Source organism: Somniosus microcephalus, chromosome 16 (genome assembly GCF_052327205.1).
Source record: "Somniosus microcephalus isolate GS21.2 chromosome 16, FLI_Smic_1.0, whole genome shotgun sequence".
NCBI lineage: Eukaryota > Metazoa > Chordata > Chondrichthyes > Squaliformes > Somniosidae > Somniosus > Somniosus microcephalus.
In genome coordinates this window covers 92,191,575-92,208,246 of record NC_141002.1, presented here as the reverse complement: position 1 = coordinate 92,208,246, position 16,672 = coordinate 92,191,575, and the positions used below count along the sequence as shown (strand labels likewise).

Below are 16,672 nucleotides of genomic sequence, written 5' to 3'. Positions count from 1 at the left end.
CCTGAGCAAGAACACTGACGTTGGTGCGCCTATCCTGCCAATGGATTTGCAGGATCTTGCGGAGGCAGCGTTGTACACCTGTTCACTATCAATTTTATATTTAGAAACTAAACACTTATTTTAGTAACACGATAGCACGGTCGAGATGCAGCGTGGGAATAAATTGTAATTAGCACATTCAGCAAATCAGTTGACACTAACTAAAAAAACACAACTGATAAATTACAGGTTTATTGTAGCACGCTCACAATGCGAAAGCTACTACATTATTTATAAACACAGTAGTATTTGTTACAGAGAAATGAAGTGGTACATGTAATTTTAATGGCTGAACAGGCATTTTTACAAATACAAAATGGCACTTCAAATTTAATGCGTATTTCAATGTAAAACCACATTAGGCAGTGTGAATGGAACTATCTACTATAATAACTCAATTTAAATATTAGGAAGTCTTTCACTATTGCAATACTGGTCTGTATAAATAATACTATAAATACAAAATATGGTTACTTTTCCAACCAGGTAAGTAGTCTTGATGGATTTTTTTTTACAAATCATCTATTGGCTGCTTTGAAATTTGTGTTTGTGCAAATTAGAAATAAGTTCCTAATGATTCAGGAAATTGATCATACTACTTTTGCAACACATAAATGACTTTTTATTTTTGCAAATGGTTACTTCTTAAATGTTCCAAGCATTCTGCGCTTTCCCCTTGTTTGAGTCGTTCTTGGATAAGCAAACATCCAGTTGGTGTTAAGGATTCAAAGAATGACGGCGCCACCTGCAGATAGCTAAGAAACGTGCCCAATAAACGCAGGCAGAAACAAATGTCCGGACTCAATATCGAGTTCAACAATTTCAGATCATAACCTCGGCCCCTATCATTTTTATATATATTTTTTATCCACTTTTGGTTTGTGCCTTTTCCTTTTTCTCTCTCCCACATGGCAGCTGTCTCTCACTCTGCCAGCGCATTTCACACTTCATCTAGAGCCATCCTTTGTCTCTTTACCTGTCCTATTACCATCTCGTCTCGCCTTGAATATCTCTTAATGTCTCCTCACCTCTCCCAGACCTTCCCTTTTGTTCTTTCATCCCCTCCCCCATTTCCCAGCCCCCTAACTTGCTTCTTAATCTGTTTCATTTCCTGCTTTTTTCTCAGTCCTGACGAAGGGTCTTCGACCTGAAACATTGACTCTGTTTCTCTCTCCACAGATGTTGCCTGGCCTGCTGAGTTTTTCCAGCATTTTCTGCTGTTATTTCGGATTTCCAGCATCCGCAGCATTTTGCTATCGTGTCAGTTTTTGCTTTACAGCTCTTTTATGGTTCATTCAAGGTTGTGAAAATATAATTTATTGTTTAAAAAAAAACTTAGTTACTACAGAAAAAGGTTCTCTGAAAAAGGACTGCTTACACTACCAAAGGACACAAGAGTCAAATATAAAAAGGAAAGAGAATCAAGAGCATTTTTAGGATGAGACCAACAGAGATACTGTAATGTTATTCATTTACGTGGAATTATGCGTGCGGTTTGGAAATGTTGGAGACCTGTCTTGTCTTGAAACAAATGATGGTCTACAAATGTTTTAAGTTTAAAAATATTAAGTAAATGTAAGATGTGTTATTAGCAGCAGTGAACTCTAGTGAATCTGTGTGGTCAGCCTCACTTGTTGACGTTATATCAATGGTCAGGACATGCCTATTTGTTGCTTGACGACGTATAATGCATGCAACTGTTTGTTTTAAACATTTGTATAATGAGCACTAGTGGGATGTGGCCATCAGTAATCCATACAACACTCCTACAATTGTCGTCATCTCAGCCGAAATGTGGTCAGTAAGATAATGCACAGTACGTAAGTTCACAAAGGTATTTCATCTCCTGGGAAATGTTAATTGTTCATTGTACAATTTAGATTATTCTCACAATGACCAGAAAAATAGAAACTCGCCTTCAAAGGTGCTCGACGAGTCATTCAAAGCAGAAACTCTGAACTAATTACTAGACTTGGCAAGTAACAGAAACAATTCTTGAAGTAATTCTCTCCTCCTCGTTAGAAAAAAAATGAATAATTTACCTGACCACAGACTCTCTGCCCTTATCCCATCGTCCACTTCCTCTCCACGGCCTCTGTTAATTTACACTGTGGGAAGCAGAGCTCTCTTGAGTGTTTAGTGTAAATAAAACCACTTTGTAATTTTAAGTGAAGGCAAAAGGTTTATGAATAAGGTGAAGTCAACACATTGACTTAGAACTGACTGAACAAACTGGCTTTCAAAGCCACGTGGCATTGCCTAGAACAGGTCAACTTGAAGTTTAAGGAAAAGCCTTCAGAAATGTTTTCCCCTCCTGTAAAAGATCAAAAATGTAAGGGTCTAACAAAAAGCACGAAACATTGAGATACGTGATGTTGAATTGGTAAGGAAACAATATGAAATAGGAAGAAAATAAGTAATGGAATTATATGCCACAGGAAGAGGATGAGTCACTTGATATGCATAAAGCAAAACCAATTGTAAAAATGTCTATAGAGGGAGAGTCTTGTGATTAAACACTGTTTGACTTAGGCTATTCAAATAGGCAGAAGATAATTAACAAAGGTTAGTAATAAAAGGCAACCCTGCATTTCCATGTACAAGAACACAGTGCACAAACACAGTGGTAGAAGCGTGGAGAGCTCCCTCCCACAAAAAGCAGCAGATGCTAGCTCAATGAATCATTTTAAATCGGAGATCGATAGACTTTTACCAGCCAAGGGTATCAAGGGATATGGAGCCAAGGCAGGTAAATGGAGTTAGGATACAGACCAGCCATGATCTCATTGAATGGCAGAACAGGCTCGAGGGGCTGAATGGCCGACTCCTGTTCCTATATCATTTTTTTTCCTGGTTCATTGGACAGTGTTAGAGAATGTGAAGATAAAAGTACACCATATTGAGATGGCTTCAAGCTATTTTGTAAATATATAATGAACAAATAGAGTGCACATAAATTGCTCATTTCATTGAAGGAAGGAAGCATTTTACTCACTGTGACAAGATTAATATTGGATGCAAGAGCTGAATTATCACAGGCAGTATCTGGCACACTGCGGTCGAGCAAGGTTCGCTTCCCTTACACAATTGAACAGTTCGGCAACATCTCCTGTTCTAATCCAACTACTCAATCTGACCCCATTTGATCTAATTCAGAGGCCCATAATAGGTTGACATGCCCCCAATAGCATACCATACAGTGCTTCAAAACAGTTGAATGCTCTACCAGTATACTGTGGCTATAATTTGGCCCGTTTCAAAAAATAAATATTGTGCGCATAATTTCTGCGAATTCAGCCACAATTCCCTCGCCAAGGAACGGAATACAACACTTAACAGTTTTAAGCTGTAACTAGTGGGGTACCGCAAGGATCAGTGCTTGGGCCTCAGCTATTCACAATCTACATCAATGATTTGGATGAGGGGACCAAATGTAATATATCCAAGTTTGCTGATGATACAAAGCTGGATGGGAATGTAAGTTGTGAGGAGGATGCAAGGAGGCTTCATGGGGATATAGACATGTTAAGGGAGTGGGCAAGAACATGGCAAATGGAATATAATGTGGAGAAATGTGAAGTTATCCACTTTGGTAGGAAAAATAGAAAAGCAAGAGTATTTTTTAAATGGTGAGAGATTGGGAAATGTTGGTGTTCAGAGGGACCTGGGTGTCCTTGTACACGAATCACTGAAAGTTAACATGCAGGTAAAGCAAGCAATTAGGAAAGCAAATGGTATGTTGGCCTTTATTACAAGAGGATTTGAGTATAAGAGTAACAATGTCTTACTGCAATTATATAGGGCCCTGGTGAGACCACACCTGGAGTATTGTGTACAGTTTTGGTCTCCTTATCTAAGGAAGGATATACTTGCCATAGAAGGAGTGCAACGAAGGTTCACCAGACTGGTTCCTGGGATGGGGGGGATTGTCGTATGAGGAGAGATTGAGTAGACTAGGCCTATATTCTCTGGCGTTTAGAAGAATGAGAGGTGATCTCATTGAAACATACAAAATTCTTACAGGGCTCGACAGGGAGGATGTTTCCCCTGGCTGGAGAGTCTAGGACCAGGGGTCACAGTCTCCGAATTTAGGACCGAGATGAGGAGAAATTTCTTCACTCAGAGGGTGGTGAATCTTTGGAATTCTCTATCCCAGAGGGCTGTGGAGGCTCAGCCGTTGAGTATATTCAAGACTGAGATCTATAGATTTTTGGATAGTAAGGGAACCATGGGGATAGTGCGGGAAGGTGGAGTTGAGGTAGAAGATCAGCCCTGATCTTATTGAATGGCGGAGCAGGCTCGCGATGCCGAATGGCCGACTCCTGCTCCTATTTCTTATGTTCTAAACGCTGATAGTTGGAAGATTACTTGTCTATACTAAAACCCCATCTTTTTCTGATTTAAAACTTTAGTTTCCTCCAAATGTATTAAGAATTTAGCTCTGGAATTGTTTTGCTAGAAACATGGTATGAAGTTAATATTGACCTGGATTTTGCGGTAGAAAGCACGGTGAGGCTATCCGCACTCACCGTTATTAAGGAGTAAATCAGACAGCAACCTCCGGCGTCGCACATGCGCAGCTAAATGTGGAAATCAGGAAGCTGCTGTCCGAGTTGCCCTACTTTGCTATACCGGTACCTCGCCGAGAGACTCAGCATTCACATTCATGGAAGGGCGTGAATTTGTGGTGCTTACCTACTAGATACCCCCTAAACACGCCAGAAAAAGTATGGGCTCGAACTTTCAAGTGCAAGTGAATTTTTAACAGCACTGAAAATTTACTTTTAAAAGTGTGGTGTCTCGTTCCTTCAGATTTTAATTATTGTTGGAGGTTTAAAAATAAAAAATTACTTTTATTTCTGTCTCTTTTAGCTCTCTGTCTTAATCCCATCTTTCCCATCTCGATTTCGCTTTCTGTACATGATTTGGCGTTGAATTAATTATTCTAACTTACACTTCCTGGTTTAGATGCTGCGTGTCTCAGTGAAGATTCACAGTTGCTTGTCCTGTTCACACAGGTCTCAGATCCCCTGTAGAGGGTGCTGCGCGGTTTTGGATTTCTAATCACTGCAAGTTCCAGTGCAAAAGCCCATAGAGAGCCTGTGGGCGAGTGTAATGAATGGTGAGTGGCGTTTGGTCACTGCTGACCGCACAATCCGGCCCATTATATTAACAAGAACATTTTGTGGGCTGTTACCGTGATAGGTGTTTGGAAAATATATACAGGAAACTCTCGTTTAAACAGCACCTAAATATCTGGAATTCTCTATTAACCGGCAAAATTCATACTCCGAAAACAACACCTCAATAACCGGAAATGTTGCCGAGTCCGAGTCTCCCGCGGTGGCCGAGTTAGTCAGTTCTCCAAACTGACACTACTCGGCTTCTTGGCGCTGTCGGGAGTCCGAACACCTCAATAACAGGAGTCTGACTCTCCCGCGCTGCCGGTAGTTGCTTCCGATCTGCCATTTTTCTGTTTACTGTATAAGTTTTGTTTTACTGTTAAGTCATTAAAGAGTTATGGATTACCCTCAACTGGCAGTACTGTACTTAACCAAGCATCTTCCACCATCCATTTAACACAACATTCTGTAGGTGAGTACCCAATTACTGTATACTACACATTTCCTGATTTTTTAAATTTGTGTTCGTTAAAAGTAGCCTCGGTAGATAACCCTCTCCGTCATCCGGAATTTTTAATCAACCGGCACCATCCCGGTCCCGTCGGTGCCGGATACCAGAGAGTTTCCTGTAACTCATTCAGTTTTAAAACTTACTGCAACAATAAAAATGTTTCCATATGCAGACTACCTAAAAGGTTATACCAATAAATCATTCAGTCATAAGATCGTTAGGAGCAGCAGTAGGCCATACTGCCCCTCGAGCCTGCTCTGCCATTCAATGAGGTCATGGCTGAACTTCGACCTCAACTCCACTTTCCCGCCCGATCCCCATATCCCTCGATTCCATTCGTGCCCAAAAATCTATCGATTGAATATATTCATCGACTGAAGGGGAGCGTTGGGGGGGAAAAGCCCAAACTGTAGCGCGAATGTTTTTAATCAAAAGCCAACCTTTGCACGGATACAGATTTCAAAATTGGAGTCCGACCTTCAAAATTCTCTTTTCCAAGCAGAAAAGAAGGTCAAACGCTCCTCACAAAGATCAGTACCTTTCTCACAATTTAAGGTACAGTTCTTTTACGTAATATTTTATGCCAAAATGTATCGGCATACTCAATAATGAAAGCACATGTAGTTTACAACAGTAAACAGATGCTAGGGATTATCTTGGGACAGAGATCCAAGTTGCTAAAAAAACCTGCTTTCAAGGATATCAATAAATTTTTGCCTCAGTTGAGTTCTGAATTGCTTAAACCACTCGATGACAATTCTCCGTCTCTGATTCTTTTCTTGCAGGCTCATGCCCTTCTCTTTTTCTAAAATAGCAGGCAATTCTTTCCAGTCTTTAACAAAAATAAACGGTGCCCCCATTAACTTCAGGAGTCGTAACGGGGCGTTCTGCAATATTGACGAGTTGCCACACTGTCCTGGCGTCATGATGTCCTCAACAACTGGAACGGAGCCGTAAGAGCAGGCTTCGTAAATTCGGTAGCATTCGGTATTGATTCCCACTGGGCACAGCGTGAGGTCACTTTGCAGCAATGCATCTTGGTACTTCTTTAAACTTTCATTTGTTTCCTGAGGTAGCCACCTACACAAGGAATTAAAACGGAGAGGTCAGTCACCCAAAGCTTATGCTTTCTCGTGTCAAAAACTGCAAGTAACTACTTGCTTAAACAAAACTAGCAACACATGCACCCAATACTAGCCCTCCTACATCAAGTGACATTCGGTCCAGGCACAACACAACAGAGCTACAGTAAAAATTTGCTGTCTGCAAATTGTCTGCCGCGTTTCCTACATTACAACAGTGACTACACTTCAAAAAGTACTTCATTGGCTGTAAACACTTTGGGACGTCCCGAGGTCGTGAAAGGCACTATAGAAATGCAAGTCTTTCTTTTTAAAAAAAAACTTATTTCTGAAGTTCTTTGTGAATTTCTTTAGTAATAAAACCATATTACTTTATGACATGAATCAGTCATTCATGAAAGAAAGACTTATTAAATAATACTGAGCAGCCTACGGGTGGCGCTGTCCAGGGAGAGTATAAATACTCGGGCACGGGCCCAGCTTGCGCAGGACATTCTTAACAGGAACTAGTGAAGGACACAACTAGACCTCCATGTTGTAAAACAGTTGATTAAAGCTTTATTTAACGCTTAGACCAAGTGCCTAGTAGTTTTCTTACGTCACTTTACACATGAAAAATAGGGCAATTTACAAAAGAAAGTTCCTCTGCACTGATTGAATCTGTAGTGAACATAGGAACAGGAGTAGGCCATTCAGGCCCTCAAGCCTGTTCCACCATTCTATTAGATCATGATTGATCTGTACCTCAACTCTATTTACCCGCCATTGCTCCATTTCCCTTGCCTAACAAAAATCTATCGGTCTCAGTCTTAAAAATTTCAATTGACCCCCAAAGAACAGAAATTGCATTTATATAGCGCCTTTCACAACCTCAGGATGTCCCAAAGCGCTTTACAGCCAATGAGATACTTCTTAAGTGTAGTCACTGTTGTAATGTAGGAAGCGCAGCAATTTGCACAGCAAGGTCCCATAAACAGCAATGATAAATGACCTGTTTTAGGTGTTGGTTGGGGGATAAATGTTGGCCAGGACACTGGAGAGAACTCCCGTGCTCGTCTTAGAAATAGTGCTGTGGGGACGAGGAGCAATGATCCCCCAAGGTGCGCGGCCGCGCAGTAATCTCAAAAGTCCCGCGCAGGCCACTCACCGGCTTTTACCGCGCATGCGCAGAAATTTAAAGGGACCACACATTGCAAGAAACAGGCCGCGCAGAACAAAGCACAGCTTATAGGGAACATTGGTGATGAGGTGAGGAACAGTGAAAAGATCTGTCCCTTTAAGAGATTTTCAGTAGGAATTCACATGACGTTTTTCCTACTTCAAACCATATAACAATATTGTCACAGAAGGCTATCTTCAAGTTTTTTGTTCTCTAGTCATCGGTATCACTGTGATTTGCTTCACTGCATGGCAAACACCGTCTTCAATGCCGTTTCACGTGGTTTTCACCCTGCGGGCCCAAACCTAATTTTCTCTGATGCAAGGTGAGAGGGATTTTCCCCCCAGATACGGACTTAAAATTCTGTGGCAACAGCAGCACAACTTTCTGTAAACAACATTCATATGTACCATCTAGAGCCTTTCATTTAAGTACAACACAGTCGAGTGCAAATTTGGTCAAGAATTCTAGAGCAGGGTGAAATAATAAAGACCGCATTGTCTTTATTCATAATGAGGTAGCAGCGTCAGTTCACAAAAAGCAGCAAGAGTTAGTCAGAACTCAGGCCTTCTTTATCAAACAAGCAAAATAAATTCTCTTTAATTCTCCGCTCCACTCCACTCCGACCTCTCCATCCTCGGCCTCTTACACTGTTCCAATGAAGTTCAACGTAAGCTCGAGGAACAGCACCTCATCTTTCAATTAGGCACTTTACTGCCTTCTGGACTCAACATTGAGTTCAACACTTTCAGACGATAACCTCGGCCCCTATTTTTCACATGGCATGTTGATGTTTCTGCCCTTCTCATTTAAGACTCTTCTTGACTCATCTTTTGTTTCTTTACTTGTCCCATTACCATCTCCTTTTGCTTTGGACTATTATCCCTTTTGTCATTTAAACTCTCCTGCCTTCCACTCTATCGCAGACCTTCCCTTTTGTTCTTTCCTCCCTTTCCCCGCCTCTGTACTTGCTTAAAATCTGTTACATCACTAACTTTTCCCAGTTCTGACAAAAGGTCATCGACCTGAAATGTTAACTCTGTTTCTCTCTCTACAGATGCTGCCTGACCTGCGGAGTATTTCCAGCATTTTCTGTTTTTATTTCTATCTAAAATAAATTCTCTATTGGGCATTGCCACGGGGTCTTCCAGGCATCCTTTAGTACGGGAATTAATGAAGCAACAGTCTCAGAACGCAAACGTAAACGATGTTGTGTAGGAGCTGAACAAGAGGTGACTAAAGAAATGGAAGGGGTGACTAAAGTAGTGGATAGGAAAATGTCTATGGATGTTATTTCATATTCGTTCATGGGATGTGGGCGTCGCTGGCAAGGCCAGCATTTATTGCCGATCCCTAATTGCCCTCGAGAAGGTGGTGGTGAGCCGCTTTCTTGAACCGCTGCAGTCCGTGTGGTGAAGGTACTCCCACAGTGCTGTTAGGTAGGGAGTTCCAGGATTTTGACCCAGCGACGATGAAGGATTGGCAAAATACTTCCAAGTCAGGATGGTGTGTGACTTAGAGGGGAACTTTAGTCACCCCTTCCATTTCTTTAGTCACCTCTTGTTCAGCTCCTACACAACATCGTTTACGTTTGCCTTCTGAGACTGTTGCTTCATTAATTCCCATACTAAAGGATGCCTGGAAGACCCCGTGGCAATGCCCAATGGAGAATTTATTTTAGATAGAAATAGAAACAGAAAATGCTGGAAATACTCCGCAGGTCGGGCAGCATCTGTAGAGAAACAGAGTTAACGTTTCAGGTCGATGACCTTTTGTCAGAACTGGAAAAAGTTAGTGATGTAACAGATTTTAAGCAAGTGCAGAGGTGGGGAAAGGGGAGAAAGTACAAAAGGGAAGGTCTGTGATGGAGTGGAAGGTGGTGGTGCTCCCATGTGCCTGCTGCCCTTGTCCTTCTGGGTGGAAGAGGTTGCGGGTTTGGGAGGTGCTGCCGAAGAAGCCTTGGCGAGTTGCAGCAGTGCATCTTGTAGATAGTACACACTGCAGCCACGGTACACCGGTATTTATATGGACTTCCAGAAGGCATTTGATAAAGTCCCACATAAGGGACTGTTAACTAAGGTAGAAGCCCATGGAATTGAGGACAAATTACTGACCTGGTTAGGAAATTGACAGTAAGGGTAGGTACTCAAATTGGCAGGAGGTGACTACTGGTGTCCCGCAGGGATCTGTATTGGGGCCTCAACTATTCATAGTATTTATTAACGACTTGGATGATGGCATAGAAAGTCATATATCCAAATTTGCCGATGACACAAAGATAGGTAGAATTGTAAGCAGTGTAGAGGGAAGCATAAAATTACAGAGGGATATCGACAGATTAAGTGAATGGACAAAACTGTGGCAAATGGATTTCAATGTAGGTAAATGTGAGGTCATCCACTTTGGACCTAAAAAGGACAGAACAGGGTACTTTCTAAATGGTGAAAGGCTAAAAACAGTGGAGGTCCAAAGAGACTGGGGGGTCCAGGTACACAGATCATTAAAATGTCATGAACAGGTACAGATAATAATTAAAAAGGCTAATGGGATGCCGGCCTTTATATCTAGAGGACTAGAGTACAAGGGGGTCGAAGTTATGCTGCAGCTGTACAAAACCCTGGTTAGACCACACCTGGAGCACTGGGAGCAGTTCTGGGCACCACACCTTAGGAAGGATATATTGGCCTTGGAGGGAGTGCAGCGTAGGTTTACCAGGAGGATACCCGGACTTCAAGAATTAAGTTACGAGGCGAGATTACACAAATTACGGTTTTATTCCCTAGAATTTAGACGGTTAAGGGGTGATCTGATCGAAGTTTTCAAGTTATTAAGGGGAACAGATAGGGTAGACAGAGAGAAACTATTCATGCTGTTTGGGGATTTTAGGACTAGGGGGCATAGTCTAAAAATTACAGCCAAATCTTTCAGGAGTAAAAGTAGGAAACACTTCTACACACAAAGGGTGGTAGAAGTTTGGAACTCTTCCGCAAACGGCAATTGATGCTCGACCAATTGTTAATTTTAAATCGGAGATTGATAGCTTTCTGTCAACCAGAAGTATTAAGGAATATGGGCCAAAGGCGGGTATATGGAGTTAGGTCGCAGATCAGCCACAATCTCATTAAATGGCGGAGCAGGCTCGAGGATCTGAATGGCCTACTCCTGTTCCTATGTTCCTACTGGGGATGATTCAAATTTGCCCAAAAAAGTTTAGTAAAGGAGGCTCCAGAGAAAAAATAAATGTACATGTCACACTTAGACAAACCTGAAAGCAAGAAGCATTGATGGGAAGGGGATTAAGGATTGACAATACAGTAGTAAAAGAAAAGAAACTACAACCCCAATGGAACAGCCAAGAGGGAGGAATGAGGAGACTAATGTTGCTGGATGAAAATTAATAGATGTCCTGCGGTGTGCTACAAAGAGTCGGAATTGATGGGAAAGATATGAGACTAATCAGGAATCTTTACTGGCAATTACAAGCAACAATAAGAGCTGATAACAGGTTACCAAAATGCACAAACACGAGAAGTGAGGTAAGATTGTGTTATGTAATCCAGTTTTTTCAACTTTCATTCTTTAGTTCATTACGACAGGTTGGATGAGTCATATCTTGAACTCAACCTCTACACAAACAACCTAAGGTAGGTTAATGATTTGGTATTAACTACAAAAACAAGAGCGATTATAAGAGATACTTGATAAATCAGACATGTAACAAGTGTTATGTATGGTCAATAGCAATGGACCCTCATTACTAAGAAAGAAGACTGGAGACTGTGAGCTCTGGCGAGCCAGAGTAGGTTGAAAATTATTTGGACTGGAAAGACTAGAGAAGGTCCCTGAACTAGCATAAGGAGAAAGGATAATTAATGAGGCAGATTAAGATGAGAAGAATGACAAATGGAAAAGTTGGTAGCATTGCTCCAGAGGGGGGCAAAGAAGAACACGGCTAGATGATGTATTGCAACAAGCAAGAGGAACACCAGGGGCTGATGACAGTCCATCCGTGCAGAGAAAGAAAGATATGTAAAATTGCTGCCACGTCTGCCTACATAACAGTCACTGCACTTTACAGTAAATTAAAACATTTTTTTTATTCGTTCCTGGGATGTGGGCGTCGCTGACAAGGCCAGCATTTATTGCCCATCCCTAATTGCCCTTGAGAAGGTGGTGGTGAGCCGCCTTCTTGAACCGCTGCAGTCCGTGTGGTGAAGGTACTCCCACAGTGTTGTTACGGAGGGAGTTACAGGATTTTGACCCAGCGTCGATGAAGGAACGGTGATATATTTCCAAGTCAGGATGGTGTGTGACTTGGAGGAGAACTTGGAGGTGGTGGTGTTCCCATGCACCTGCTGCCCTTGTCCTTCTAGGTGGAAGAGGTCACGGGTTTGGGATGTGCTGTCAAAGTAGCCTTGGCGAGTTGCTGCAGTGCATCTTGTAGATGGTACACACTGCAGCCACGGTGCGCCAGTGGTGGAGGGAGTGAATGTTTAAGGTGGTGGATGGGTACTGATCAAGCAGGCTGCTTTGTCCTGGATGGTGTCGAGCTTCTTGACTGTTGTTGGCGCGGCACTGATCCAGGCAAGTGGAGAGTATTCCATCACGCTCCTGACTTGCGCCTTGTAGATGGTGGAAAGGCTTTGGGGAGTCAGGAGACGAGATACTCGCCGCAGAATACCCAGCCTCTGACCTGCTCTTATGGCCACAGTATTTATGTGGCTGGTCCAGTTAAATTTCTGGTCAATGGTGACCCCCAGGATGTTGATGGTGGGGGATTCGGTGATGGTAATGCCATTGAATGTCAAGTGGCGGTGGTTAGACTCTTCATTGCAGTAATGCACTGCAATGAAGCACTTTGAGATACTCGAGACAAGTGCTTGCATTAGTGCAAGTCTTTCTTTAAAGAAATGAAGAAAGTGACCGTTGGCAGAGAGAGCAAGAGATTACACAGAGAATTGGACACAACAGTGGGGTGGTTGGGTGACATACTATCCTTTCAAATCTAGCCTAAACTGATGATTGAAAGCTTCCTCCAGCAACTGTCCTTAAAACCTGCTGTCTCCAGGATTCATGGAGTTGACCAATGTAATCTGTTGTGTATGTACCTTTAAGAGAATAACTGGTCTCAGACTGCAATACCGGCAGTGACCACCCCTGTATAAAAGGCGCTAGAGAGCCTCTGTTTTGTTAGATTCGTTTATGCCTTTCACCAGTAAAGTTCTGTTTGTTTCTCTCCTGCTAGTCCGTGTCTCAATCATTCACGGACTTAACACTGGCGGCAAGGTAGAAAGAACTTACCTGCAACTCAGCAGCAGCTCCGACGACGTTGAAGGTCGGAAGAAAAAAAAAGAGTCCATTGAAACTCGAGGAACGGGCGTCGACCGTCAATCATCGGGTTCAAGGCTTTGCAGGAGCGACTTTCCAGAGCCAGGCTGGGTTCCTCGGTCCGTGGTTTCCCAGCTAATTGGGCTGGTGGCAGGTAGTGCTCTGATCCTTCCTGGGCTGCAACGGGGCCGGGCAGCGAGTCGGGAAGCAAGAAGAGAGAGAGGGTGGAGCATACAGGGCGCGGCCGGTGTTTCGAAGCTGGGCAGCGTTCGGACCTCAGAAGAGGGAGGGAAGTGTTCCAGAGGGTCCGCTCCACGACGGGAAGATAATAAAAGAAAACGAATTAATATTAACGCGCAGGAAACCGTGGAAAGCAGCGCTAACAACAGCAGGGAAGAAGGAAAAGCGCGGGAGGCGCCATTTTGTTAAATCGGAGAAGAAGGCAAAGCGCGGGCGGCGCCATTTTAGATTCGCAAGATGCCGAAGACTGGCTATATCACTGCTTTTGATAATACATTAGAGGACTGGACCACGTATGTGGAAAGAGTAGAGGTATATTTCGAGGCAAACGATATAGCGGAGGGGAAAAATGCAACGGTCTTGTTAAACTTAATGGGCGCTAGAACGTACGGCCTATTGCGGGACCTGATTACTCCAGCCAAACCGAAGGCGAAGAGTTTTAACGAAATTGTTGCTGTTCTACAGGAGCACTTAAACCCTGCACCGCTGTTGATAGCAGAAAGATTTAAATTCCACAGGAGAACTCAGCACAAAGATGAGAGCAATGCTGAGTATCTTACGGAACTACGCAAGCTATCAAAGCACTGCCAGTTCGGAGCAGGACTGGCAGATACCCTACGGGACAAATTCGTCTGTGGACTCCTGAGTGAAGGAACACAGAAGAAGTTACTCGCAGAAAAAGAGCTGACGCTAGATAAGGCTTTCAGCGTGGCAGTATCGTATGAAGCAGCAGCCAGGGGAGCTGCAGAAATTCAACAAAAACCACAGGAATACAGCACCCACGAAATGACACGGGGATTTGCAAAATGTTATCGCTGCGGCAGAACTAACCATGACCAGAAGGACTGCTGGTCCAAAGACAAAATATGCAGACAATGCGGGAAGATTGGACACATTGCACGAGTTTGTAGGTCTGGGAAGAAGACCAGCGACAACAAAAAGGCTACTAAGGAACCGTACAAGAAAGTACAAAAGATGACGGACAGTAGTTCCGAAGACCAGATGAGCGATAGTGAATCCGAGAACAGGCGATTAAGCTGTCTCAAACTTCACAATGTAATCGCAAAAGAGGATCACCGAACCATTTGGGTCACCCTCACAATAGCAGGGTCCCAAGTTAAAATGGAATTGGATACAGGATCAGCGCTAACTGTCATGAATCGACGAGACTATGAGCGGCTATTTTCACACATACCCTTGAGAGAGACATCCATCGTCTTGACGACGTATACGGGGCAAAAACTATACCCCAGAGGAAAAATAAGGGTGCCTGTCGAATACAATGGCAAGAAAATACGGAAATTGTATCTCTACATACTGCCAAATGGTGGACCACCGTTATTGGGACGGGAATGGATCAGGAAGATAAACTTAGATTGGCATTCCATTCATGCAATGACGTTGGACGGTAAAAAAGATGAAGACGTCACTCCTGGACGATTGTCAACAATCTTAGCTAACGCCAAAGAGGTATTTCAACAAGAACTGGGCACGCTTAAAGGCGTAACCGCCTCGTTAAAAATAGAAGAGAATGCAGTTCCCAAGTTTTTCAAAGCGAGACCGGTACCATATGCAATTCGTCCAGCTGTCGAGGCAGAGCTGGAGAATCTGGAGAAGGCGGGCGTGTTGTCTAAGGTCGACTGGAGCGAGTGGGCGACACCCATCGTTCCTGTCATGAAAAAAACATTAAGCAATAAGTCCGGAGAGCCAAGGAAGATTCGCATCTGTGGGGATTTCAAGGTGACGGTGAACCCTGTCCTTCACACAGTACAATATCCTCTTCCAAGGATAGAAGACATCTTCGCCTCACTGTCTGGAGGGAAGCGTTTTACAAAAATTGACCTAGCACAAGCATATTTGCAGATGGAGGTTGAAGAGTCCTCTAGGAAGTATCTCACGATAAACACTCACAAAGGTCTTTACCAATATCATCGATTGGTATTCGGAGTAGCATCGGCTCCGGCGATATGGCAAATAGCGATGGAACAAGTCCTGCAAGGGATTCCGGGGACTCAGTGTTACTTGGACGACATCCTTGTAACAGGTGACGATGACAGTGAACACCTTAACAACCTAGAACAGGTGCTCACTAGACTACAGGAACATGGGCTGCGAGCCAACCGCCCCAAGTGCGAATTTTTTAAGAAACAGATATCGTATTGTGGCCACGTGATTGATGAAGAGGGGTTACATAAGTCCCCTGACAAAATTGAAGCGGTTGTTAAGGCCCCAGCGCCTGAAAATGTGTCGCAACCGAGGTCATTCCTCGGGTTGGTGAATTACTATCATAAGTTTTTGCCGAATTTGTCGACAATTCTGCATCCACTGAACGCCCTGCTACGAACGGGGGTAGCATGCAAATGGAGCGATGATTGTAAACGTGCTTTTCAGAAGAGTAAGGACTTAATCACTTCGAAGGAAGTATTGGCTCACTACAACCCAGAGAGGCCGATAGCTTTTGCGTCACGCTCGTTAACTTCTGCCGAGCGTAACTACGCCCAGATTGACAGAGAGGCCCTCAGCCTAGTGTGGGGGGTGAAGAAGTTCAATCACTATCTGCACGGTCAAAAATTTACTCTACTAACCGTTCATCAACGTCTTGTCTCCATTTTCAACCCTCAGAAGGGCGTACCGATAATGACAGCACAACGGCTGCAGAGATGGTCCCTTTTCCTAGGGGCACACCAATATGACATCGAGTACAAAGGAACTAAACAGCATGGAAATGCTGATGGATTGTCACGTCTACCGTTGCCGACGGTGGAAGAAGAAGACCTTGCAGTGGATCCAATGGAGTTATTCCACTCGACCATAGTCGAATGTCTCCCTGTGACGAATGCAAACATAGAAAAGGAAACACGGAATGACCCGACACTATCACGGGTCTATGATTTAACGGTGAAGGGATGGCCAGCACATGGCGAACCACTGCTGCCAGCATTTTCGTCAAGAAGAGAACAGCTGTCAGTGTGCAGAGGAACCTTGATGTGTGGATCCACAGTAGTAATTCCACCTAAGTTGACGGATAGAGTGCTCAATGAGCTTCATGAGGGTCATCTGGGTGGGGTAAAAATGAAGAGCTTAGCCAGAGCGTTTGTGTGGTGGCTGGGAATCGATAGAGAAATCGAAGAGATGACCAAGAGCTGTGCAGGATGCCAGAAGGTCCAAAACGCCCCACCACAAGCTCCTC

General features: G+C 43.5%; 1 protein-coding gene across 1 annotated transcript in view; it reads right to left on the bottom strand.

Moving 5' to 3' along the window:
* Positions 1–209: 209 nt before the first annotated feature.
* Positions 210–16,672, bottom strand: part of rxylt1 (ribitol xylosyltransferase 1) — a 49,542-nt gene continuing 33,079 nt past the window's right edge. Inside the window, exon 6 of the mRNA XM_086009428.1 lies at positions 210–6,753. Coding sequence (XP_085865554.1) covers positions 6,351–6,753 — 403 coding nt within the window. The 3' untranslated portion in view covers positions 210–6,350. The remainder of the gene's footprint in view (positions 6,754–16,672) is intronic.